The sequence below is a fragment of the Vespa velutina genome, chromosome 2 (assembly GCF_912470025.1).
Source record: "Vespa velutina chromosome 2, iVesVel2.1, whole genome shotgun sequence".
In the NCBI taxonomy this organism is placed as follows: domain Eukaryota; kingdom Metazoa; phylum Arthropoda; class Insecta; order Hymenoptera; family Vespidae; genus Vespa; species Vespa velutina.
This window is the reverse complement of record NC_062189.1, coordinates 2,310,936-2,335,935: the sequence shown is the minus strand read 5'-3', so window position 1 is coordinate 2,335,935 and position 25,000 is coordinate 2,310,936. Positions and strand designations below refer to the sequence as shown.

Genomic DNA, 25,000 nt, shown 5'->3' with positions numbered 1-25,000 from the left:
CCGCTTTCTGAACTTTTCGATATTTCTTCGCGTTATGATCACAGCACACTTATTATTATTATTATTATTATTATTATTATTATTATTATTTCGTTTTCTTTCCCTCCCCCCTCCCCCTTCAGCCTCATAAAGAACGACAAGAAAGATATTTTTCTTCGTCTGCATTGATACCATGCCAATAAAAAAAAGAAAAAAGATTAAGGAAGAAGAAAAGAATAATCGTTAATTCCAAGATCAATTCACAGAACAGGATCAATTTCTTTCGTTCGCTTCTTCTTCATCTTCTTCTTCTTCCTTCCATCCTCTTCATCTTCCTCTTCCTCTTCTTCTTCTTCTTCTTCTTCTTCTGCTTCTTCATCTTCTTCTTCTGCTTCCTCTTCTTCGTTTTGTTGTTTCAGGAATCAAATGGAGAATAAAAAGGAGATAAATAGAAAAAAAGAAGCGAAAAAAGGGATGAATTATTAGGCATAGAAATGTTATAGAAAATCAACTTGAATCGTAACCGAGAGAAAGAGAGAGAGAGAGAGAGAGAGAAACAACGATAACGAAGAGAACGATCGAGCATGACTGAAACAACTGTTCTCTTCGAAGTTCCCTTTCGACCGATCCCGCATCGCGCGATTCGCGCGCGCACGAGAGAAAGACGAAAAGAAAAATCAAAGAGAGAGAGAGAGAGACAGACAGACAGAGAGAAAAAGAGAGGGGGGAAAAGAAAAAAGAGACAGAGAGAGAGAGAGAGCGAGAAAAAAAAGAGAATTAGATAGGTATCGTACGTTTTTTTTATGGTAGAAGAACTCGTAAGAAAACGCGCGGCCAACCGTGACAAGGGTAGATCGACGACTGAGCGATAAACCTCTCTTGATTGGGTTAATATAGTCCGGCGAGGAGAGTAATTAGCCGCTCCTCGCCGCGCGGGAAATGATTGGTCAATTTAAACCTAGAAACACGGTGCATTAAGCATTCAAGCGGCGTTCACTACCTATTAACGGTTTGCAAGAGAGAAGCTCCTCGTCGCAACTACTACTACCATCGTCCTCCTCACCATCGTCATAACCGTATCACCGTATCATCGTAGCCATCACCATATCACAAGTATCGTCACCTTTCTATGGTGGTTAGTAGAGACGATGCTACTGGACCCTACTGGTACGAATTCTTTCTCTTTCGTCTCTCCCCTTGACAACACGCCATTTTGTCCTGTCTCTCTTTCTCTCTTTCTCTCTCTCCCTCCCTCCCTCCTCCTCTCCTCTTACTACTTTTTTCCCTCTACGTTCCAAGTCAATTTACCAATTGAAATCAGTGCCGGACGGTGAGGAAAGGAGTCACTGAATGATCGACTGAGCAATATGCTTCCCTTCCTTCTTCACTGCCCTTCTCGATCATTCTGTCTCTCTCTCTCTCTCCCTCTCTCTCTCTCACTCACACACACACACACTGTCTCTCTCTTTACACTCGTACACACATACTACGTACAACCGGTCCGTTATCAAACCATTCACCGGCTCGATCGGTCCTCATTGCTCTCGGATCGTCCAACGTGATTGGCCCTGACGATCACGAGATTACGCGTTTGTTCAACGGTAACGCGCGAGTCTCGTCGCAACATCGAGATCTAATTCGAATTTTAAACAAAAGACAATAAGTTTTGAAAATGCAGATAGTAGTATCTCTCTTTGTCCTCCTTCTTTTTGTTCCTCCTTCTATCTCTCTTTTTTTTTTTTTTGTATCTGTAAAAAATCCTGGCGTTAGAAAGAAAAACTATTTAGTAAGAATAAATTCGTTCTTTTCTTTTACTTTCTTTCTTTCTTTCTTTCTTTTTCTTGTTTTTATCGTAAAACATTATGATCGAGTCGTGATATTCATTGTAGAATTTTTTATTTTTTTTTTTATTTTTTTTTTTTTTTTTTTTACAAAACGAATCAGTTATGTAACGTGTAAGTCTTCAAATTAAATTAAATTAAATTAAATTAAATTAAATTAACAGAGGGGATTATTCTTCAATGATCTTTTTAATATCTCATTGTATTTTCCCACGTGAAAAGTAATCGTGTCTAGGTGAATTTCTTTTTCATCACCTACGGCACTACTACTTAGCACGTGAAAAAACTAATTGTGATATTTTCCTTTTAAATATAATTATACCTCAAATATAATTATCACGGAGTTTTTCTTTCAGCGTTCTCTTACCGACTGAGTTTATCGCAGAGTCGTCCAGTAAATTATATACTCCCGAGGACCGATTAAAGTTCAAAATTTTAGGACAAATACGTAAAAGTATTCCTCGAAAAATTCTGATAAAATTCAATATTTAATGAACAAGAGGAAAATACCTAGGACAAAGATCAAACGAAAATAAATAGTTTTATCTTCTTGTAGAACTTCTTATTTGGGATAATATAAGCGTAGAAAAGATAGTTTGATTTGTGAACGCAACAACGAGCGTGACTTCATATCGCCCATCGTTACGGTCACAAATCGAAACATCTTTATCGAGATTCCCAGGAAAATCCCTTGTCCTTCCATATTGCCTGAAACAAAGAAACAAAGAAACAAACAAGAAATGTAAACGAAATAATATTATATTCTAAATGTTTCAATGCTTTAAACAATCTCGATTTTTATCAATGTTGAGTTAAAAAAAAAAAAAAAAAGAAAAAAGAGAGAGAGAAAAAAGACACAGGAAAGGAAAAAAGTTATAGAGGTGATTATATCATTAATCGATATCATTTTCGAAGAATTCTTATCTCTCGATCATCAGCATAAATCAATAGTCTGTTCAAAGTGCAGATAGATCAATTTGAAGAGTTCTCTTTCACAGGACACGTAAGAAGGGAAAAGATTAAGTAAGGGCATTTGGAAACATCCATCCATCGTTCGGATGGATTTGTCCATAAATTGACAAACAATAGCAAATGGAGGGCCTTGTACGTAGCTTGACGGAAGAAACAGAAGAAGAAGAAGAAGAAGAAGAAGAAGAGGGACGGCGGGTTCGCCGATTAAACGACAAGAAACCCAGACACGCACTGGCCCTCATACTTCAAACACTTTATCTATAGAATGTAACTACTATTACATGTTGCTCGGTCTTTTTTTTTCTTTTTCTTTTTCTTTTTCTTTTTCTTTTTCTTTTCCTTTTCTTTTCTCTCTCACTCCCGAATGCTTCAGTCATTTCATAATAATCGCACTTTATACGCGAGCGCAGTCACACTATACCCTCCATAGTTTTTCCCATGCGGGCCCACTTTATCCATTTTAAAGGAACGAAGAATTTTATTGATATACAATCGTCCTTATTTTTTTGTCTCTTCCATTTTCTCCTTCTTATTTTTTTCTTTCACCACACGTGTGCATTTATATTTTATATTTTCATCACTGATCGAAACAAATGATAATCTTTAATCCTCTTATCTCTCGGCACAATGACACTCTACGTTCTTAAAACAAATTCTTTTAATAAATCAAACCATCGAACTTCATGTCTTGAATCGTAAAAAAAAAGAAGAAAAAAAAAAAGAAAGTCAATAAACTCTTTTGGTGAATAGATGAGAATGTCATCTTTCCTTTTTTTTTTTCCTTTTCTTTTCTTTTCTTTCTTTTTTTCTTTCTTTCTTTCTTTCTTTATTTCTTCACACGAAGATGCAATATAATCGTTTATATTCGCATATGTTAGGGATATCCGTAAATGTCGATAGAAAACGACAACGATGTAGATGACGACAACGACGACAAGATATATTTCATTCTTGACATACGACACACTTACTGGATTTTCGCGATTCGTCTTTAGTAGATAGTAAACGATGATTGTTTGGTTTTTTTTCCCTTCAAACTTACTTCTTCTTTTCTTTTTTTTTTTTTTTTTTTTGAATTTTACAAAAAATGAATTAACTAGGTAGATATGTTGGCAGTATAGCAAGGAATGAAATACGCCTTTGGAAATTGAGCTACTGGCAAATGTACGTAATGAAGTAGTTACACATGCACAGGTGTTTTCTGTGATCACGTGTGCCACATATGCATATTTCTCTCGACCTCTCTTTATTTCTTCAGAGAAGATCGTAATCGTCCTTTGACTAGTGAGAAATGAAAAAAGAAAAAAAGAAAAAAACATGGACGAATAAAAAAGAAATTGTAAGAAACGAATATAAGAAATTTTCTTTTTTATTTATTTATTTATTTATTCATTTATTCGAATTTTTGTTATTCGAGAAAGAATGTATAGATTTTCTTCTTTTTCGTTTTTATTTTTTTCTTTTTTTGTCTCTTTCTTCATTCATTTATTTTTTCATTTTATTTTATTCGAATGTCGACTAATCCCGCGATACAAAAGAAAAGTCGAAAGTCTCGCTTAAAATTATTTTTCTTAAATTTCCAGGGAAATTCGTGATTAAGTCGCGAGGCACGGCCCCGACGAGTAATTTAGAGGAGTTTATTAAATTAGGTAGAATGCGGTGCGTAGGCCCACGCCGGATACTCGGAGAATGAATCTCATCCAACGAGAGGAAGTTCGAATTAACTCGAGCCACTGCCAAGAGGGTACGACGTCGTGTACCCCGATGTACTATCCATAAACTCTTGACCTATTTTTTCCCTTGGCACCTTTCCACACGCTATTAGATTCTCCTCCGGTCATTGAACGTAATGTTCTATCATTAATAATTTTTATATGTTACTTTGTTTACTTAATCAATTATAAACCATACGTTCTGTTTTTGATTATTATATGAAAGAATAATACCAATGAAATAATTCAAAGTATACAAATTTAATACAAAGATAAATTTCATTTGAGAAATATTTCCTTGTGAAAAAAGGTAATTCATGAAACGAGTTGCCAATTAACATAATCATATTATATATACATATATAAATATGTATATATATACATATATATTATTAAAAATCATTAAGTACTGTGAACTAATAAGATCGTAAAGTTTGGAAGTGTAGAATGTGATAGATGGTTAAGACTTATTACAATCGTTTGACCTTTCTACTTACACCGTATCTCAACTTTGATGGGTTTATACTGTACGAGAGAGAAGAAAAGGATGGTATAGCGAAAAAAAGGAGAAAGACAAAGAAAGAGAGAGAGAGAGAGAAAGAAAGGAATTTGAAGTGAAATTGAACGTACAAAGGAGAAGAAAGAATTATAAGAAATTATGTCGTTACATTCGAATTAACAATATTCTAACATAGAATTTGATTATTCGATATTTCAATACTAGTAAATGACAATAAAACAAGATGATAAATGATCCTATCAATTATTTTTCAAAGTATTATTCTTAGTCTAAAATAATGAGTCAGTATGTAAATAATGATAATTTTAATCGCTATATGCTGTAAATATTTTCGATATTATCTTCTTGACGCATTCCTAGCGAAGCGAAACGATCGATGATATAAACAAAATTCTTTCTAATGTTTATTTTTGTATATAGATAAATTTTATTATTACATCATTTTTTCATCTATTAAGAATATTTTCTTATACCTTTATAAATAATTATATACAAATTGTAAACTTCTATAGGATGAAAGGCAATTATATTTTACAAATGAGATAATTATGCTTTTTCGCATATGATGTCCACTAAAGTTGGTACCATTAGAATCGGATTTAAACATCTATGAACTGCGCTACCAAGGATTTCGTCTAAAAGGAAATGAACGACGCTGGAAAAAAAGAAAACATTAGAATTATATTATGGATATTGGTTTATCTGTGGAGAGAAAAAAAAAATTATTCGATGAAAAATCATCATAAATATATATATATATATATATATACTTCTCATCCGAAACAAATTTCCAAAGATAGAGTTGGAGATAATGTGTGTCGACTTGTATCTGTTGTAAGCCATTTGTACTAAGTGTTCGTAATCTGACACATTCCAAAAATGTCTGAAAGAATGTTAAAAAAAATTGCTATTGTAATCTTTGTATAATGAAAGATGGCGGCGAGGTGCGGGAGAGGAGGAGGAAAAGAAGTAAATCTTAAACGTATAAAAGTGTAAAATATATTGCGTAGCGCGAATTACGTGCGATATGAGAGAAAGAGAGAGAGGGGAAGAGAGAGAGAGAGAGAGAGAGGGGAAGAGAGAGAGAGAGAGAGAGAGAGAGAGAGAGAGAGAGAGAGAGAGAGAGAGAGAGAGAGAGAGAGAGAGAGAGAGCAATGCAGACGCGAGAGTATAATGTACATACGCGATACAAAGTGGATAATAGCTGAGCTATTTTATCATTGGGACTGCTGTGCAGCACCTGCACCTATTAGAGTACTTTACATGCTAAAAGTATATTTCTTCCTATATACGTCAACCATGTTCTCCCTTGTTTAATATTATTTATATATTATGATACGGTAAATTACCTTTAAACTGATCTTGATGATTCCCGTTAAGATAGAAGCTTTGTTAAATTGAACCGATGAAAATATTTCGATACGTTCGGAAAATAATTTATGAATATTCGGCGCTAAAGAAGAATCCAAACGATTCGGTGTGTACGAGGACCAATTAGATCTATAATGATGCCTTGACGTACTCACGCTGAAATGAATGAACGATTAATTAAAACATTAAATCGAATTGGAAATAATGAAATTACAAATCCCATCTTACATATATACCTATGCGTTTTTCTACTACTATCGCTACTTCTGTCAACTTGTCCGTCTATATCATCGTACAATGCGGCAACTTGAGAATCAATTGCCGTTATGTCTTCAACGACCCTTTTCATGACGATTCTGACTGATCTTGGTTCCATTGTATGTAACCAATCTCGCGTCTCGACAGATTTTCTTATTAACTGTGAGACAGCTAAGCCTTGAATACGAACATAATGATTTAATAAATTTTGGGCTGCCATTTGAAAATTTTTACATATCTCCGATTCTGGTGTAATGATGTTATCGGATGATCCATATTGTTCGATATTAAAAAGATTATCCGTTGTTTTCAGCTAAAATGTATAATCGAAAATAATAAAAATTTAATAATTTATTAAATTAAATTTATATGCATATACATATTTAATATTAAATAATAAACATTAAATATAATAAAGAATTTAATTAACGTACCAGGTACCGTACATTGTTCTCTTTATATTCAATACACATTTTGCTAAGTAATAAAAAAAGAGTAGGTGGAAACTTTGGAACATCTGAGCCTGTACAAAATCCACTGGCAATTGCTGTTAGATGATGCAAAAATCCAACAATTAATCCTTCTCTAACTTCATCTACACAGAAGTTATGTAAAAATTGTGTCTTTAAACTAAATGATAAATCTGGCTGTAAAAATACCTGTTCAAATGATAAAAAAAAGAATTAATTATTACATGGCACAGTAAAGTAAATTTTTTAAAAGATACATCAAATAAAAGACAAACCAATAAATCTTGTAATACTCCTTTGACTTTTTCAATAATAGGCATAATTAAAAGTGCCTGAAGTTCTGCTAATCCACTATCCCCTTCTTGACTTGGTTTCTCTTTTCTAACTTTGACAGCTAATGTTTGTCTGACTTTGGCTAATGCTTCGCTCAAATGTTGCTTCAAGGAATGTAAATGATTACGACATTGTTTTCTTCCAGCATTTAAAACTATATCAATGCTTGCTCTGAAACGTAACAATTAGGAATCTTTGAAACGTCAGAATGTAATTCTATTATAACATTTATGAGAATTATTGATTCAATTACCCAGCGAAATCTGTTTCCTGACATGGCATATTTAAGATCTGTAATTTTCTATAAAATCTATCAAGAGCTCTTACTAATATTGCAGTATCAGCTACGTTTTCCACTTTTTTTTTGACAAGATCAAAATACTTTTCCATATTTCTTGTAATAAAATTATTTAAACGGTTAAGAGCTATTGTATCAAAATCATCAGACAAATGATTATCCTCTAAGGACACTCTATTTATAAACATATTATTATAAGATATAACTATAAGGCATAAATCGCTTAAAAATCCAGAACTACCCTTATCTATAAATTCTATCATATCATTTTCACACATATCCTTTAGTATATCTAATTGTTCTGTCAATCTCCCTTCCGCATGAGTTAAAAATTCATCGCACAATGAATCAGCTGGTTCTTTTAATTGCAACAGAAGATCTACGTTTTCTGCCAAAGCTTTAGTTGGCACATCTCTCTTATGAAATTGCATTCTTAATTTAGATTTAAGTTCTTCTAAAATTTCCTCGCAATCCTTTTGAATTCCTTGGAAGGAAGGCATGTTACCATATTGATCAAGTACACGTTGTGCATTTATATAATCTTGTACTGCCTAAAATAACAGTAGAATTGGAAAATTCTTTTTAAAAAATAAATTTTACGTTTTTTTTTTTTTTTTTTTGTTTTGATATACGAATTAAGAATATTACTTGAGTATAATTTTCTTCGTTCATTTTTTCTTTTAGATTGCCCGGTAATTTAAATAGAAATTGTAATTTCTTTAAAAGAGTATGAACGGAGGATAGTCTAGCAATTTGTTGTCTAGTCCCTTGTAAGGTTGAAGAAATTTGTTCTGAAAATGATGTTATACTATCCATGTTCTTTGCAAGTAAATCCATACTATCTTCCATTCCTTTAAAATCAGTTTTCATCTGAAAATGTAAAAAAAGAAAAAAATCATTTAACGATCATTTACTATTAATTTATAAATAATGAACTATTCGAACAACCTTTCTAATAGTATCTGTTGCTGATATAAATTTATTATAATTTTCATATACTAATGTTTGCATGTCTGAATGCAAAGTTTGTGTATCCCTTTTAATTTCAGCCTCATGATCCATAATCTGTTTTAATGTATACTCCTGCAAAATAGAAAGATATTTGTAATTGAAATAATTGAATTTGAAAATTTTAAATTGACATAACGTAATAGTGACATACTTTTAATAACTTGTGTAAGTAACTATCTGGATTAAAATATTGTCCATTGATATCATATTGATTGTTAGAATTCTCTGCCATGTTTAATAACTTATTAATAATTAATAATATTTTTAAATATATATTTTTATGTTTTCCATTGATTTAGGTTAGTCATATATATGATATTCGTATTCCACAGACAAACGGATACCAATCAAAATATTGACGAAATCATAAACGTCATCTAGAAATCTTATATAATTTTATTACAGTGCTACCAAATATTTCGATTTGTGAAAATTTTTCCCTAGAAAAATAATAATATAATATTAATAAAATAATCGAAATCATTTAAATGAAAATAAAAGATATTGAATATAGATACGGCATATAGTATTTCTTTTAAAATAAATGAAATATAATATATATTAGTAGCGAGAGATTTTTTAAATGACTGAATAATGGCTACTTTCAATTCTAGTATTATTTACTAACTAAACCAACGTATTTGCTATATATCTTCTGTATATGGTGGAACTTTGACGGATCTTATTTTTAACAAATAAGGTGCATTCTTTTACGTGATAATTTTCATGATTACATGTTATTTCAAAACAGCGGATTGGTCACCCATATATTGGCTATTCATATTTCTTTAGTGCGTATTCCTCTATAAGTTAAATAAGAGACGCTGTAAAATAGTATCATGTAACATAACCTCTTAAGTATTAGAATGAAAATATTTTATATTAAAAAATTGAATACTTTTTCTTTTATCAGGCGATTAAGATTGCACGATAAGCATAAATACTTCAATAGACAAGGTTTATCTTACGAACTGTACTGATAATTTATTCAATGGGAAGTTTATTACAATATTTTCCTTCAAGTAAATATATGCAGAGACAAAAAAGACTATATAATCATCCAATTCCAGTGATTTAAAGGTATTTCCAAGATATACCAAGGATTAATTTAAAATTAATGAAGAAAAATTGTGGGACTAACTAAATCAAGTTTGAAAATTTCTGAAACTTTAAATATCATGGTGACAGTAACCTCTTTATTTTAGCATCATAACAAGATGATACTAATGTTTACTTGATGATTGTGAGTAGAGATAAAGTCAATAAAAAATGCCACATCCGTGTGTTGTGTGTGGACGTTCGCGTATGAATCCAAATAATAAGGAGGAAGAATATATGTTTTTTGGTTTTCCTGTTAATGATGAGGAACGATGCAGGAAATGGTTGGAATTTTGTTGTCGTGAAGATTTATATAAACTTACAAAGAAGCAACTTCTGCAAAGAATGGTATGCTCTAAACACTTTGAACAGAAAGATTTTCTAAACGAATATTATGATAAATTAAATAGTACAGCAGTACCATCAATCTACGATCCAAAACAAAGTTTATATAACATTACATGTGTATTATGTGGTCGATATCGTCGGGATCCACCCGATTTAAATTATGACGGAGCTACTTTCCATCATTTCCCAGGAGAAGAATTTCGATGCTTGAAATGGCTTGATTTTGTTGGTGTAGATTCTTATTATAGATTAACGAGAAAAGAAATATTATTTTGTTATATATGTTCGAAACATTTTGATCGTTCACAGTTTATGCAAAGTTATAAAAGTAGATTAGTGGACAATGCTGTTCCCAATATTCGTAATCCTGATGATGCAGATTCATCGGAAGAATATATTTTGGGATTAGATACAGAAACAAAAATGTATAATACGATAGAGAAAGCAAAGAAATTAGACCCACTTCCATCTGCTGTTTTAGAAAGTCAAGCTTGTGCCGCATGTGGTAGATCTAGATCTGATCCAAGAAATAAAACTGAAAGGTATAAATTTCATCCATTTCCTGCTTATGAAATAGGAAGATGTTTAAGATGGTGCCAATTTCTGGGTAGAGAGGATTTATTAAAAATGTCTCCCAATCAAATAAGGAAATTAGTATTATGTTCGAAGCATTTTCAAACAGGTCAAAGTTTTCATAAGATAGGTCCTTGTGATGCAGTTCCAACAATAAAGGATGTTTCTTTAACAAATTCTATAAATTCTAATGAAAATGCGCATGACGAAGAGATGATTGAAGAAACAAATGAGAACTCTACTACATATATTACAACTACTAAAGGAATAAGAAAATCAGGGTCTTCGACGCCTCTAGTATCTAGTAAAAAACCAAAGGTAGATAATAAGCCTACACCATTAGCAAAAAAGCGTGGCAAGTGTAGAAGGCCAACTGTAATTAACATTCCAAAGCCTGATCCTAATAATATTGAAAATCTGATGGTAAAAAAATTACCTTTGCCTCCTACTTCAAATTGGAAATTTCAATATACAGATCAATATCAGCCAATAACAATAGCAAATAATATTGCATCTAATATCACTAATACTATTCCTGGTAGTATAAAGAAAGTTATTTTACCTTTTACCGGTGATCTATCTAGTTTGGGTAATCCGATACCAGTGCATAGTTTATCAAGCATTCCTCCTGGTTTATTAATCAAAATAAATCTTCCTGAGCAAGAGAAACAAAAACCTGTAAAAACTGGTAGAAGGCAGAGTAAGAAAAATTTACAAACGAAATTGAAGAATGATCAAGTAATCGCTAGTATACCAATAATTAAAGAAGAAGAACAAACTTCAGATAAAAATCTTATTGAATTACTATCAGATTCTCCAGAACCTATAGCAAGTACATATAAGACAATAGAATTAGAAGAACACGAAGAAGATCAAGAACAAGACCAACAACAAGATCAAGATGATCAGGATCAGAAGCATGGAGAAATTATGCTACCGCATGATTTTGAAGTTTTAGAAGATGATGAAGATGCCATAAATATTAAGGAAAATGAATATTTTGAAGATTTTGAGGAGGTGGAAGCTTTACCTGTGAAACCACAGAAGAGAAATCGTAATCGAAGAAAAAAATTAACAATGCGAAGAACTATTTTTCCTATACGAAGTGAAGTTAAATATTTTCTTCGTAAAGTTGCTCCACACATGCATAAACTTCCTACGAAAGCAAGAGCACAGATAAAACTTTCTATTGTTAATATGGTGATTGATCACTTGTAAACCTTATAATTCATAATACTATTTTTCAAAAAAGAATTGTACATGATATATATGAAGTTTAAGATCTTTTTTGTATAAGAAAAAAAATTATTATACTTATAAAGAATAGGCAGATATTTACAATTATTGAAACATTGACAACTATGTCAATATAATTTATGAAATCTTATTTTTATGTATTTGTAAAGACTTAGTAACAAATGTTACAATAAGTACTAATGGTTAAAATATTTAGAAGATTTAGGTAGAGTACAAAATTTTTATCATTAAGCACTATGTTACTTTTCTATAAAAGGACAAAGCAATTAATTTGTTTTTAAATTTCCTGCCATTGAAATCATATGTTATGGCCCTCATAAAATTTATAGTTACAGAATGTAAAGCGCAGAAACTACATTTAATTTAAAATTGCAATTGTATCATACATGTTTGTATACATATATACATATATACATATATATATATATATATATATATATATATATATATATGTGTAAGTTTTTTAATTAACAGTGATTGAAATCTATTGTGTTACTTTTTAACATATGTACATTTATAAGATTTATTGTAACATAATCTAAAACAAAATATAAGATGGAAATCATTTATGTAAAAATAATTCTCAGTTATAAATTGCAATATTATTAAAATTTAGTTTTCTTATGGGACAAAATTTGTAATAATCAACATGTTAAGTAAACGTGTTCATTATGTTATACGAGACAATTATTTTTATCTTAACAAAATCATATATCGTTTTTATTTTATAACCTATATAAAATTTTGAAAGTGAATGTTCAAGTTAATAAAGAAAAATAAAATAAAATATCATAGAGGATATTATAAACAAAACTCATTATTAGTCTTTATTGATTATGCATTTTTTTATAATTAATAAGGATGATAACCGATAGTAAGAATATAATTTTCTGCCCAATCGCTATAACATCCTTTTATTTTACCAAAATGTGTTTCTGGCTCATTAGTCATTTTTACTGGTATTAAGCAAGAATCTCTTCCCCATTTGAAGTCTTTTTGCTTAATTACTCTACCTTTATGGGGAAGCATGTCAGTTAAAGTTGATAATTCTGTAGATTGAGTATTTAATCCTGCTGTATATAGATAACTTAAGTTGGGACGTAATTGCCTAAAGAAAAAAAAAGATAATTTATAATTTACATTTTGAAGTCCTTTTAAATGAGAGAAAAAATATTGCTAATTCTAACTTTGGTGATATAAGATCTAATGATATAGGTATCCATTTTTTTTCTATATTAGATGCATTAATTTCATCAAATTTACATTGAGTACAATAAAACATTGGTTTGTCAAATTCTTGGTTACGTTGTATATTATCTTTAATCCAAAAAACTGGAGTCGAAACAGTAGGATCTAATATATTGTAGAATATTTAATGTAAAACATAAATTCATTTATTTTTTTTTAATATTAAAAGAAAGTAGCTTACCTATCTTGAATTTAGGTATCATAGGATTTGTTGTTCCAATATTATACGGTTTAAAATTTTTAACAATTTCTTCATACTTAGTGCAGTTGCATACTATACCAAGAGGTTGTTTTAATGAAGCTTCATGTAGAGTCATTTTGTGTGTGTGTGGAAGATGAGATATAAAATTGCGACAAAAAAAGAAAAAAAAAATGTAAAATCAAGTTATACGAGAGAAAAATTATTATTTTATCGCTTCTGTAATTAGAAATGTATATATAAGCATATTATACAATAATTTTATGAAATAGTTAAGAAAGGTTTAATTGATTATAGTCTTAATTAGTTTTTACTTTACAATGTTAATATAAATACAATATTTACATATAACCAGAAAGTGTTATAATTTCAAATGAAATTTCATTCTGTGATAGTCATCTGGTTACATCATGTTATAGTAAATGCTATATTAAATACTATATTCGTGATTAATTTCATTAGTGAATCATTCTATATTACTTGCTTGTATAATTATCACTACACTATTATGACTATTGTTTACATAAATACTAATTTCAACATATTGTTCCAGCTTATTTTATGAAGTCTGTTATTAATTATAAAGAATATACTAGCGCAATATTTTTCTATTATACATTATGAAAATAAATTAGTATAAGTGATTTCAAAGCTAGCTTCAATTTATTTTTTTTTTCTTTTTTTTTTTTTTTTTTTTTTTTTTTTTTTTTTAACACGAATAGTGAATATTTGGTAAAATATAATATTTATAACAAAGATATAAAGATTGTTAAATATGCATATAAAACTTGTAATAAAGTAACATTGTTTAGAAACTTATATATGCTTAGAATTTTTACAGTAAGTTTGAATTATACTGTATTATGTAAAAATAAGTGTATCAAGGTGTATTTAAAGCTTAATTGAGACAATTTAATTTAGTGTAAATGTTATTTCAATCGCTGTATTCATTATTCTAACAAATATAACTTTAAAATGATGTCAAATACTTATAATGTTATCAACACATAAATAATTTATGTATTAAGACTAACTTCGTAAACTCTGTAATCTATTTTTCATTTCTTCAAGCTCTTTATCATCATCTACATCCTCTGTTTCTACTTCAACGGATGTTGATGCAACAACACCAGGAGTTTCTGTAACAACTGCAGGAGCTGTTCCAAGTTGTCCTGCTGTAACTTCCCATAAAATCTAAAACAACAAAATCATTTGTATTATATGTTTAACACATTTAAATATAATTTCTTTCATAGATATTTAATTACTTTATCAACTTCTTCATCGGCTTCATCTTCCATATCTTCAGATTCTTCAATAGAATCCATGGTCTCATCTAACATCTCTTCGATAATACCAGCTTTCATCATTTCTTTTGATAATTCTCTCATAGTGGCTGCAACCTCAGGCACTCTCACTAACGATTGCATAGCTTGCATAACTTCTGTAGATTTAGATACAGAACCAGCAACTCTTATAGTTGCCAATTGATTTTTCATTTGTAATGATACTGAATTTAAATGAGCTTTTGATGTACACAGTTTATTACACGCTTTGCGAGCCCGAATAATTTCTCTAGCAAGAATTTTACAAACATCTTTATCGTTCTTCTTAGCTGCTTCCTTCAATGAACGTTTTACTTTATCTTCCTCTCTCTGTATTGCTACGCAAAAATATTTATCAATAGTTTATATATTAACAATTAATAATTACATTTTGTATTTAATAATATGACTCACCTCTAACTTGTCTATCTAAATTATAACCTTCTTTTCTTAATTTATGAGTCCACTCTTGGACCTGTAATAGAATATATTTTAAATAAAGGAAATATATTTTATCATATTTTAATGCTAACCATTTCTTTTGGATCTTTTTCTTGGGTTTTACCAAATAAACCCATATTATAATAATAGTTAATAAAGCTGTCAAGTTTCGTCGTATACAGACACACACAAACACACATACACGACCTTGCATATATTGTACTGAATATAATTTTAAATACCTTCGTCACAGTAGGTCAAAAGATGTATAATCTGTGTAGTATGAATATTGCTTACCTGTTCATATCACTCTCTGCATTATCTACAATCGAGTTGTAGTGCTAACGTAATCGTATTACAATATTCTTAATATATTCGTAATAATATTGTTTTTCTTTTCTTTTTCTTTTTATTTTTATTTTTACTTTTTCATTTCTTTTTTTGTTTTTTTTTTGTTTTTTTTTTTTTTTTTTTTAAAGAGAATTGTTAATAATCAATAAAAAAAATTTCCCTATGAATATATTTATCACGGAAATGAATAAGAATATCGTGCAGACTTTAATCCAATTGATTATTAATTAACTGTTTGAGATATAATATACTTATTTAATAAAGTTTTAAATAGATTAGAAAAGTGAATGAAAATGTCGTAATATAATTTATAAAAGGGAAAGGGTCAATTGATTTTGGAATGATTTTTTTTTTTTTCTTATTTTATTATTCTTTTAAAAATATTAAAAAAGAAGGATATATAATTTATTTATACTATATATTTATATGGAGACGTTATTCAATTGACAAATAACGTTCTTAACCAATTTATTACATTTTTTAATATTTCCGTACTACTGTTTGAATTTTGTTTAATCGCACGTTGTTGTCTATAAGGTTCATAATTGTTTTGCATTCTCTTAACGAATTTCATCCTTTGAAAAATAGGATTGTTTCTTTTAATTTTATCATTTTCATCGCAATAAGTATTTTTTGCTTCTTTGACGTCATCTATCTCTGTATCATCAAGATTTAATTTTAAATTATATTTCTTAGCAAAAGCTATAACGGGCATCGTTAAAATTTCCGAATTATTCTCATCCGAATCGTCTAATTTTTTATTTAATATCATCGATCTAGGTGTTCGTTGTCTCAATGGATTTGATTTCATGATTTTCGACCTTTGTTCAGAATATTGATTATTTTTCTTATCGAAAGTTTTATTATCATTATTATCATTGCTGATTTCTTCGGTACTTCTTTTTATTAAACGTACATTTCCTTCAAGTGGTACACAACATGGACAATTATTTTTTAAAACATTCTCGCATATCTTTCTCGAGATCAATAAGATATACGAACCATCTTTCAGTTTTTTAATTTCCAATGGAAATTTCACATTGTCTCCTACGTAATACAATTCTGAATTTTGCAAATCCCACAAATTGTTTTTGTCATTGTCGATATCATTCGTTTTCGTTTTAAAAGCTTCTTCCTTGTAAATGACATCTTCTTCAGAATCGTAATCTTGATGATTTAAATTTTTATAAATCTTTGTATTATCATCGTCATTCTCGTTAATATCTTCTATATTTTCATTCGTTTCAAAATTACTCGTAATGTCGTCCACTTCAGGAGCTTTCGAAATTATCGGATTTCTTTCGAAAGAAGAAGCATCCTCCATTCCCTTTGATTTTACCCCTTTTGTTGTTTTAACCCTTTCGTTAAACTTAGTAACAATTTCATGTTCACTGGTACAATTTTCTATCTTACAAAGACGACGTTTCTCTTTTTCTTCCAAGAATCCTTCATTAGCCGAACCAGTCTCATTAATTTTAGGATTATCAACTCCTACAATAGAATTTTGTGATAATCTAAGTACTTCCGATTCATTAGCTTTCACTTTATTGCTGTTACTTTGATCCGATTGTGTTTCAGGTTGAGACATTTCAAGTGTTTCTTCATTTATGTTTGCAACATTACTCGTGAACGTTGTTTCGTAAACATAAATGGATTCTGTGCTTTGATATTTTTGTAGATTTTCTTCGTAAAATTCAGTACTAAGAATGTAGCTATCACGAACATCATTCGAATAATCATTTGGTTGTATTTTATTTATGGTCATTTTTGGAAATTCTTTATCTGTTATAAAATCGTCATAGTACGAATTGGCTAATGAATTATCGGTCGTACTTTTTAAAGTTTCGAATCTATTATCTTTCATAGAGATGTTTTCTGTCGTCGTTTCATCGTAATTACGTGTATCTTCCATCGTCGAAATATTTTCAGAATTAATTTTTGTCTTACGTTGATTTGAATCATACGAATTATCTTGTAAAACATTTCCTAAAATATCACGAATCGTGTCTTCTTCTATATCCATATCGTTCGCATTTTCCATTTGATGTTTCGTAGCTTGGATGATGATATTTTGCACAGCATTTTGTTTAACTGATTCCAAACCAATCGCAGGATTATAAATGAGATCTTTTATATGATTTTGTAATCTTCGAGAAATGTCTTGTTTTTTTGTTCGTTCGGACGATGTAAGTGGAAGAAGAGTCACCAAATTTGTCGTCCAATGTCCACCCTGAAATTGATGTTCCTCAACGGTCATTGGTGGAAGTTCTGATTGCATGTTCGGCAAAAGATTCAATGTATTTTTAAGAGTTTGTCTAATCACGTTATTCGATTCCTCATCGAACAATGCGTTTTTAGGTATACCGGTTATTTTCGATAAGTGATCTTTCACTTTTTTTATGATTACATTTTCAACTGGTGTCAGCGATAAGAGAGATCGTAAATTTGGAATTCCAACGATTTCTGGTGACAGTTCAACATTATCGGCAATTTTTGTAAAATCCTTAGGATCTCCAAGATTTCTATCGTTCGAATTGAAATTATTTATTATTTTTTTAATAGAATTTACGAGTTGTATATTGTCGTAGAATGATAAATTTGGCGTAGTCGATTCAACGTCATATTTTAAAATATTCTTAAGTGTATTAATTTCGTTATCAGTTTTCGTATAATCTGCGACGAACGTGATCGGATTTAAGGTGGTATCAAACTCTTCAGATAATTTAACGAATTCTCCTTCGTTAGATAATCCAACGATAGAATCATTAATTTTGTCATGAGTTTCTTTTTCAGTTGCAATTTCTATTGTTGTTGTTGTTGTTGTTGTTTCTTCGGTCGTAGTTAAGTCTTGGTTTGAAGTTTGAAGTTTTATCTCGTTTGTAGTAGAAATTGTAACAGGAATTTCGTAATCATTGATCGTTGCTTTCTTTTCATTTTCTGTACATCCTATAGGTGAATTAATATCGATTGATAAAGTACACAGATTTGAAATATCTGTCGAATAAACATCAACATTATTCGTTTCATAATCCAAAGATGACTTGGTGTATCCTAAAGATGAATCGATAGTAATTTGTTCTTGTTCTGTTGTACTTGTAAACGAAGATAAATTTTGTGTGTCGTATTTTAATCCTGATTCCTTTTTTTTTGGATCATCCTTTATATCTTCCCGATTTTCAATGTTTTCTTTTCTTAACGAATCATTGTTATCTTCTGTAATTGTTTTATCGTCATCTAGATTATTTTCTACAGTCGAATTGATTGAAATTTGATTTTCGATTAAATCCGGATTGATTTCAATGGATAATACATTTTGTGAGTTAGCTCGATCGTTCGTTACATCTGGAATGTTTGTAGCTTCCACGTTCGGTGAATCATCGATTAAATTCGTCAGATTATTTTTAGATAAATGATGATCGTAAGTAAATAGATCGCTATTATAACCATTCTCATCGAACTTATCGTAGCTTTGCGAAGTAAAATAACTATTTGTTATTTCTTGTATATCCGAATAATCTAATTCAGAGTGTGTTATATAATGTGTCCTATCGTCATTTAAAATTGTATCGGTTAAGTTATTGTCTTCATTAGTAACCATGGAATCATTGAAATTGATATTATTTGTTATTGCAGTTGACGTTGTATATTCGATATCATTGATTACGTTAGAATCAATTAGAAGAGTCGTAGATAATTGATCTTGTTCTTGTGAATTTTGTGTTGCTTGAAGAATAGACATATCCGTGGGATTTGCATATTCTCGTATTTTTATATCTTCATCGGAAGTATAATATGTTGTTGATTGCTTTGTGAATGAATCGTCCGTCGAAGTTGTATAATTGTCGGTATTAGTTATGATGTATTCTGAAGTTTCTAGGATAACATTCGATGTTGTTGAATCGTGATTATCTTCGTTATAATTTTCAGTCGATTGTTTTTTATATATTAGATCATCGTCAAAATTATTTTCCATAGAATCTTTTAATACATTCGATGTTGTTGAATCGTGATTATCTTCGTTATAATTTTCAGTCGATTGTTTTTTATATATTAGATTATGGTCAAAATTATTTTCCATAGAATCTTTTAATACATTCGATGTTGTTGAATCGTGATTATCTTCGTTATAATTTTCAGTCGATTGTTTTTTATATATTAGATTATCGTCAAAATTATTTTCCATAGAATCTTTTAATACATTCGATGTTGTTGAATCGTGATTATTTTCGTTATAATTTTCAGTCGATTCTTTTTTATATATTAGATTATCGTCAAAATTATTTTCCTTAGAATCTATTAATATATCGGAGATTGTAGAATCGTAATGATCTTCGTTAATATCGTATACACTCGATTGTTCTGTAGTATCATACCGATTACGAATCGATCCAACGTTTTCATCTTTCTGATCTTTATTTTTATTCCAATATTTGCAAGCTGTTGCAGCAGCGAGGAGACATACTTTACGACCGTACAATTTTATACATTCTAACATATTTGCATCGGACGAATCCTCATCGATTTCTTTCATTGAATTTAGGTCACTCTCTTCGTGCTCAGGATAATTCATGGTCGTCGAGAAATCATTGTTTCTTTTATTGTCTTTAAGAATCGATGTATTCGATTTTTGAAGAATTTCAGATTGATTCTTTGTCGTAAGAATATATTGCTTAAGCAGTGTTTGTTGTTTTTTATTTGAATTTTGTTGATACTCTTGAGAAACCGGTGTATTCATACCGACATGAGGTTCGGTTTGTTCGTAAGTTACTCTAAAAGGTACGGTTAACGGATAAACGCGAGGTGATATTCCATGAATTATTGGTAAAATTTGCATCTTCTCGGAATTCGCATAATTCGATTTTAAATCATAAGGAATTTCTTCATAAAGTTTCGACAAACGTAACGGTATTTCCGTTATCTTATAATCGTTTGAATTAATTTTTCGATATTTATCACCTTTCCCTTTATTTTTTGGATCCTTCAAATGAGAATTAAGCAATTTTCTTTTCGATTGACAATCCTGACAATTTTCTTTATGACAATAGCACACTAATCTTTTGGAATTTTCACGATATTTTTTATCAGACGGATAAGAAGTCTCATAAGATTCGATGGAAAGATTTTTTTCCGATGATAGTTCAACGTCATTTTTTTTGTCGGTTGACTCTTTTTGACGTTTTTCACGAATTTCATTCAAAAAATTAAAACCTACGTACGGTTCTCTACTTTTTTCAGCTTTTATCGCCTTATTCTTATACATTTTAGTTAATGGTATACTCGTTGTAGTAAATAGTGCCGATTTTCTACGTTTCATTGTTTTACTTTGGCGGGTTTTCTCTGTTATTTCATTATTTACATTCTCGTGTTCCTCTTCAATCGGTAGTAGAAATATAAAGGATCTTTTAGCTCTTGCAAATCTTCTATTCGAAGAATATTTGTCGATGATGGATAATCTATGAAAAATAAAAATGTGGAATAAATAATATATATAATTCCATGATATTTGATTTTGCAAAATAATCGTCGTATCTTTTCTATTTAATATCTATATATATATGCAAAATTTCAAAGTTATTTATGTAGTTCGAACTGCAATATTTCGAATTCATTAACACACTTTTAATTAGAATATCAAAAACAATTAATATATGGAAAATTTGGACAGAGACACTTTAGAACGGAATATATAATAGGAATAATTAATTAATACTTTAATTTTATTTTTAATAAAATTTTAATTTTTATTTGAATAACAAACTTACCCCTTTTCATTGACATTCTCGAAAATATTGTCTGGTTGTTCTGAACTAATAATACCGATGGCACACAATAAATAAATTATTATTATTTTATACATTTTTATCGATTGAATAATAAATCTTGTTAAACTGTAATATTTCTAACGAACCATCTAATATTCATTAAATTCATGTTACGTATTACTTGTGTAACTATTATCTTTTAAAGGTTTTAATAAAAATTTATGTTCAATAATAATCGTTTTGTATGGAACTGCAACCAAATATACGCGATCACTATTCTCTTTAACGTCGTATTTTTTTCTTAAAAGCAATTTTTGATGAAGGTTTCATATATTTGCCATCGTTGCATAATTATGCAATCGAAATGTTTGATTAATAATATTACGAAACATAAATTCATGTCATTTGTTTCAAACAAGACAAGGTTTTCTTATTATTTATATAAATTGTTATGTTACTCGGTCGATAATCTTTAAATAACAATATGCAAAATATATTGTTCGTTAATTACCTTTCTATCTTCGATACTTTAATAAACAAAATGAATTTATTTGCAACGGCAGTAAAAAATATAAAACAAAGTAACGTGATTATTTTTTATTAAAATAAATATTATCTCACGACTTTAAATACAATTTTAATTAATAAGATAATATTTCGAAATTATACTGTAGAATTTTTATATTATTAATCTATAAAATATACGTTCTAAGAAATCTACATTTGATAAAATAACAACAAAATTAATTGTTAATCAATGTTATGATGAAAAAATATTCAACGTATTGAATATTTTCTTCAAAATATTCACTCGTATAATTTTAAAATTGATGTCATCATTTAACGCGCCTAAAAACGTAGCTTCTTATTGGTTGTTGAAAAAAATAATTCGCATGCATGCTCACAGATGGCACTGTAGTTGATCTTTTTAATAAACCGTTATTCAAATTAAAAAAAAAAGAAAAAAGAAAACATTAACGCAGCTAACTCATATTAACAAAGTTTATAAACAAAATTAAGATTTATTAATGAAACATTAAATATCATATATCCACATTACTATTTAATCATAATTATTTATTACAATATGGTACGTACTATTTAACAGAAACTCATGATCAACCAAAGAGTAAACATATCAATTTCTTTTTTTTTTTTTTCTTTTTTTTTATTAGCAACTCTAAAATAATGTCAGACATTGTAAAAGCCGTTCTAAAAGAATATTTTCTCACGGGAAAATGTCGTGAGAAAGTTATTTGCTCAACAGGTAATATCCAAAGAAAAATGTTCTTCGTCAGGTTGGAAATCAGGTATTGGTGTTGCGTAAATAAACCTACAAGGAAAATGTAATTATAGAGAATATTTGTAAGAAAACAAATATACGTACGTACTTTTATAGATACATAAATATAATTTTTTCATTTATTGAAATAGAATATGTAATATATAACAATCGACTAATATTACATTACATTTATACAGTTATATGGGGCACATGAGACGTTCGAAATAAAAAAAAAAAAAAAAAAGAAAAAAGAAAAAGAAAAAGAAAGAAAGAGAGAGAAAAAAGAAAAAGAAAAGTTAAAATGACCGCAATGAAAGTGATAACCTTGTAAGATTAATTGAATATTAAAAATATCACGTATTTTTCTATAATATATTTATATTATATTCACAATATTATTAGATTTTTTTTTCTTTTTTTAATTTTCAATTATTTCACATTTTATCGTTTTCTCTTGACCTCTCTCTCTCTCTCTCTCTCTCTCTCTCTCTCTCTCTCTCTCTCGTTCTGTTTGCCTGTTTTTCTTACTGTTTCGCTCTCTCTCTCTCCCTCTCTCTCTCTCTCTCTCTCTCTCTCTCTCTCCAATGAGCAGTTTCTCTTTCCTTTCTCTTTTTCTCATCTTCTATCTCTCTCCCTCTCTGAAACTTTTCGTAACTATCCCCACCACTTCACTGTCTATTCCCAGTAAGACGAGAGTGCAAGCAAGTTTAAACTTCTGTTCACTCACTGTTATCAATCAGAAGAACCATGCGGTGCTACCTGTTCATTCCAAGATATTTGCTGGCTATCGCCGCATTTATTGCTTTTTCGAATGACTTTATATTGGTACGTATTAATATAAGATATATATATATATATTTATTATATATTATGTATATGTATATATATATATATATATATATAAAATTATAAGTATCATATTTATGTATTAAGAAATAATCCGTATTTTTTATTATATTCTCAAAATAAAATAGCACATGGCCGTATAAAATTGAATGATCTTTGTTATGTATATAGGTATCCGGTGATCAATCGATAGCAAAGCAAACAAATGTAAACGTTAATGTTTACTACGAGTCACTATGTGGTGATAGTATTAGATGGATAAAAGATCAGCTCTTACCTAGTTACACGTCCTTGAAGAAACATCTCAAGATCACTTTAATTCCGTACGGTAAAGCAACGGTAAGTGATAACGAGAATACCTCTTTGGGAAAAAAAAAAAAAAACAGACATTTTTTTCTTCGTGAGATAAGTATGAGAAAATATTGAAATGTTAATGATTATATCATAAGAATTTTTGTTTGTTTTTGTTTTTTTTTCTTTCTTTATTTAAATTTACGAACAAATTATTGACTTGACAATATTTTTATTATTCTTTGAGACATATTAAAATTCAGCGAAGAAAATTCATGTAATTATAAGAAAACAATATTTTTCCGAATTTACGAACAAATTGATAATATTTTTAATACTCTTCGAGATACGTAGAATAAGTATAGATTAAAAAATTCACATTATATAATTGTAAGAAAAATTAATATTTTTAAATTTATGAAGAACTCGGTAATATTTGGAATTTTTATTATTTTTTGAGATATTAAAAAAAAAAAAAAAAGAAAAAAACAAAAAAAAAGAAGAAGAAAAATCGGATAAGAAAATTTATTCAATCGTAAGAAAATTCAATGGAAAATTTTATAAACGAAATATCAGCCCATTAAAGTCAAGTAAAATGTAAAATATATACGTAATATTATATAATTTTTATTTATTTTCGATAACATCTATCGATAGTGACTGTACATAAATCAAGTGAATAGAACGATAATCAGTTTTAGCTTATCAATTATCTCAAACTTTATATTTAGCAAACACGTAATGCCGAAACCGGTCGGTGGCATTTTTCGTGTCAACACGGACCTTCCGAATGCCTTGGTAACAAAGCACAAGCCTGCGGTATTCATGCCATAGAATCTAATTATGAAGAAAATGAACAACAAGATCAAATAGTTAATCTAATCGGTTGTACTATGAGCGATCAATATCCACCAAGTGCTGTTGAAAATGTAAGCAGACTATTATTTTTAGGATAATTTTATCATCCTCTATACCGATAAATAATTTACTATATATTATTAATATTTCAATATCACATTATTATAGATATTGAATGAGTAAATAGAGAATTATAAAAAGAAAATTTTTTTTTTAATAATAACTTTGAAATATTTTATTTATTATATATGCAGTGTGCAGTAAAACAAAATTTGAAAGAAGGTGCACTAAAGAGTATATCAGAATGCACCAAAGCAGATAATTCTTTAGCAGATGATTTGCTTGCTGCTAAT

General features: G+C 29.3%; 5 protein-coding genes across 9 annotated transcripts in view; 2 read left to right on the top strand and 3 right to left on the bottom strand.

The window, feature by feature from the left end:
• Positions 1-5,241: 5,241 nt before the first annotated feature.
• LOC124957817 (vacuolar protein sorting-associated protein 51 homolog) lies at positions 5,242-9,127 on the bottom strand. 3 transcript variants are annotated; one of them, XM_047515184.1, is made up of 10 exons: positions 8,917-9,060; positions 8,703-8,837; positions 8,403-8,624; positions 7,710-8,305; positions 7,399-7,627; positions 7,088-7,312; positions 6,632-6,966; positions 6,374-6,551; positions 5,795-5,907; positions 5,266-5,679 (listed from the first exon to the last, which is right to left on the bottom strand). In XM_047515184.1, the coding sequence occupies exons 1-10, from the start codon at positions 8,995-8,997 to the stop codon at positions 5,571-5,573; spliced, it is 2,223 nt and encodes a 740-aa protein (XP_047371140.1). In that variant the 5' UTR covers positions 8,998-9,060; the 3' UTR covers positions 5,266-5,570. The 3 variants fall into 3 exon arrangements, with proteins under 3 accessions (XP_047371138.1, XP_047371140.1, XP_047371139.1); XM_047515182.1 differs by lacking the exon at positions 6,374-6,551 and having other exon boundaries at positions 5,242-5,679; positions 8,917-9,127; XM_047515183.1 differs by lacking the exons at positions 5,266-5,679; positions 5,795-5,907 and having other exon boundaries at positions 6,409-6,551; positions 6,624-6,966; positions 8,917-9,127.
• A 291-nt stretch (positions 9,128-9,418) lies between these two features.
• On the top strand, positions 9,419-14,145 carry LOC124957983. Of its 2 annotated transcripts, none has more exons than XM_047515629.1 (2): positions 9,419-9,556; positions 9,679-14,145. In XM_047515629.1, exon 2 carries the CDS (start codon positions 10,035-10,037, stop codon positions 12,000-12,002), a length of 1,968 nt encoding a protein of 655 aa, XP_047371585.1. In that variant the 5' UTR covers positions 9,419-9,556; positions 9,679-10,034; the 3' UTR covers positions 12,003-14,145. The 2 variants fall into 2 exon arrangements, with proteins under 2 accessions (XP_047371585.1, XP_047371586.1); XM_047515630.1 differs by lacking the exon at positions 9,419-9,556 and having other exon boundaries at positions 9,565-9,845; positions 9,971-14,145.
• Positions 12,843-13,425, bottom strand: LOC124957986. Its single transcript, XM_047515632.1, has 2 exons — positions 13,229-13,425; positions 12,843-13,149 (listed from the first exon to the last, which is right to left on the bottom strand). The coding sequence occupies exons 1-2, from the start codon at positions 13,321-13,323 to the stop codon at positions 12,894-12,896; spliced, it is 351 nt and encodes a 116-aa protein (XP_047371588.1). The 5' UTR covers positions 13,324-13,425; the 3' UTR covers positions 12,843-12,893.
• On the bottom strand, positions 13,678-21,819 carry LOC124957982 (charged multivesicular body protein 3). Of its 2 annotated transcripts, none has more exons than XM_047515628.1 (4): positions 15,347-15,507; positions 15,228-15,288; positions 14,757-15,151; positions 13,678-14,682 (listed from the first exon to the last, which is right to left on the bottom strand). In XM_047515628.1, the coding sequence occupies exons 1-4, from the start codon at positions 15,452-15,454 to the stop codon at positions 14,518-14,520; spliced, it is 729 nt and encodes a 242-aa protein (XP_047371584.1). In that variant the 5' UTR covers positions 15,455-15,507; the 3' UTR covers positions 13,678-14,517. The 2 variants fall into 2 exon arrangements, with proteins under 2 accessions (XP_047371584.1, XP_047371583.1); XM_047515627.1 differs by lacking the exon at positions 13,678-14,682 and adding an exon at positions 21,368-21,819 and having other exon boundaries at positions 15,054-15,151; positions 15,347-21,058.
• Positions 21,820-23,316: 1,497 nt separating this feature from the next.
• The window catches only part of LOC124957984 (GILT-like protein 1), a 2,134-nt gene continuing 450 nt past the window's right edge, over positions 23,317-25,000 (top strand). Inside the window, exons 1-4 of the mRNA XM_047515631.1 lie at positions 23,317-23,477; positions 23,670-23,837; positions 24,521-24,718; positions 24,902-25,000. The exon at positions 24,902-25,000 is cut by the window's right edge and continues 63 nt beyond it. Of these exons, the coding sequence (XP_047371587.1) occupies positions 23,400-23,477; positions 23,670-23,837; positions 24,521-24,718; positions 24,902-25,000 (543 nt within the window). The 5' untranslated portion in view covers positions 23,317-23,399. The remainder of the gene's footprint in view (positions 23,478-23,669; positions 23,838-24,520; positions 24,719-24,901) is intronic.

Coding starts and splice junctions, on each gene's coding strand:
- LOC124957817 (XM_047515184.1), bottom strand. CDS start 8,997: ATGGCAGAGAATTCTAACAATCAATATGATATCAATGGACAATATTTT. Junction 6,552..6,631: donor AGTAGTAGAAAAACGCATAG/GTATATATGTAA, acceptor CATTCATTTCAG/CGTGAGTACGTCAAGGCATC. Junction 5,908..6,373: donor TCATCAAGATCAGTTTAAAG/GTAATTTACCGT, acceptor ACATTCTTTCAG/ACATTTTTGGAATGTGTCAG.
- LOC124957983 (XM_047515629.1), top strand. CDS start 10,035: ATGCCACATCCGTGTGTTGTGTGTGGACGTTCGCGTATGAATCCAAAT.
- LOC124957986 (XM_047515632.1), bottom strand. CDS start 13,323: ATGTTTTATTGTACTCAATGTAAATTTGATGAAATTAATGCATCTAAT. Junction 13,150..13,228: donor TTAGATCTTATATCACCAAA/GTTAGAATTAGC, acceptor TTTTTTCTTTAG/GCAATTACGTCCCAACTTAA.
- LOC124957982 (XM_047515627.1), bottom strand. CDS start 21,462: ATGTATAAAATAATAATAATTTATTTATTGTGTGCCATCGGTATTATT. Junction 21,059..21,367: donor GAGAATGTCAATGAAAAGGG/GTAAGTTTGTTA, acceptor TATTTTTCATAG/ATTATCCATCATCGACAAAT.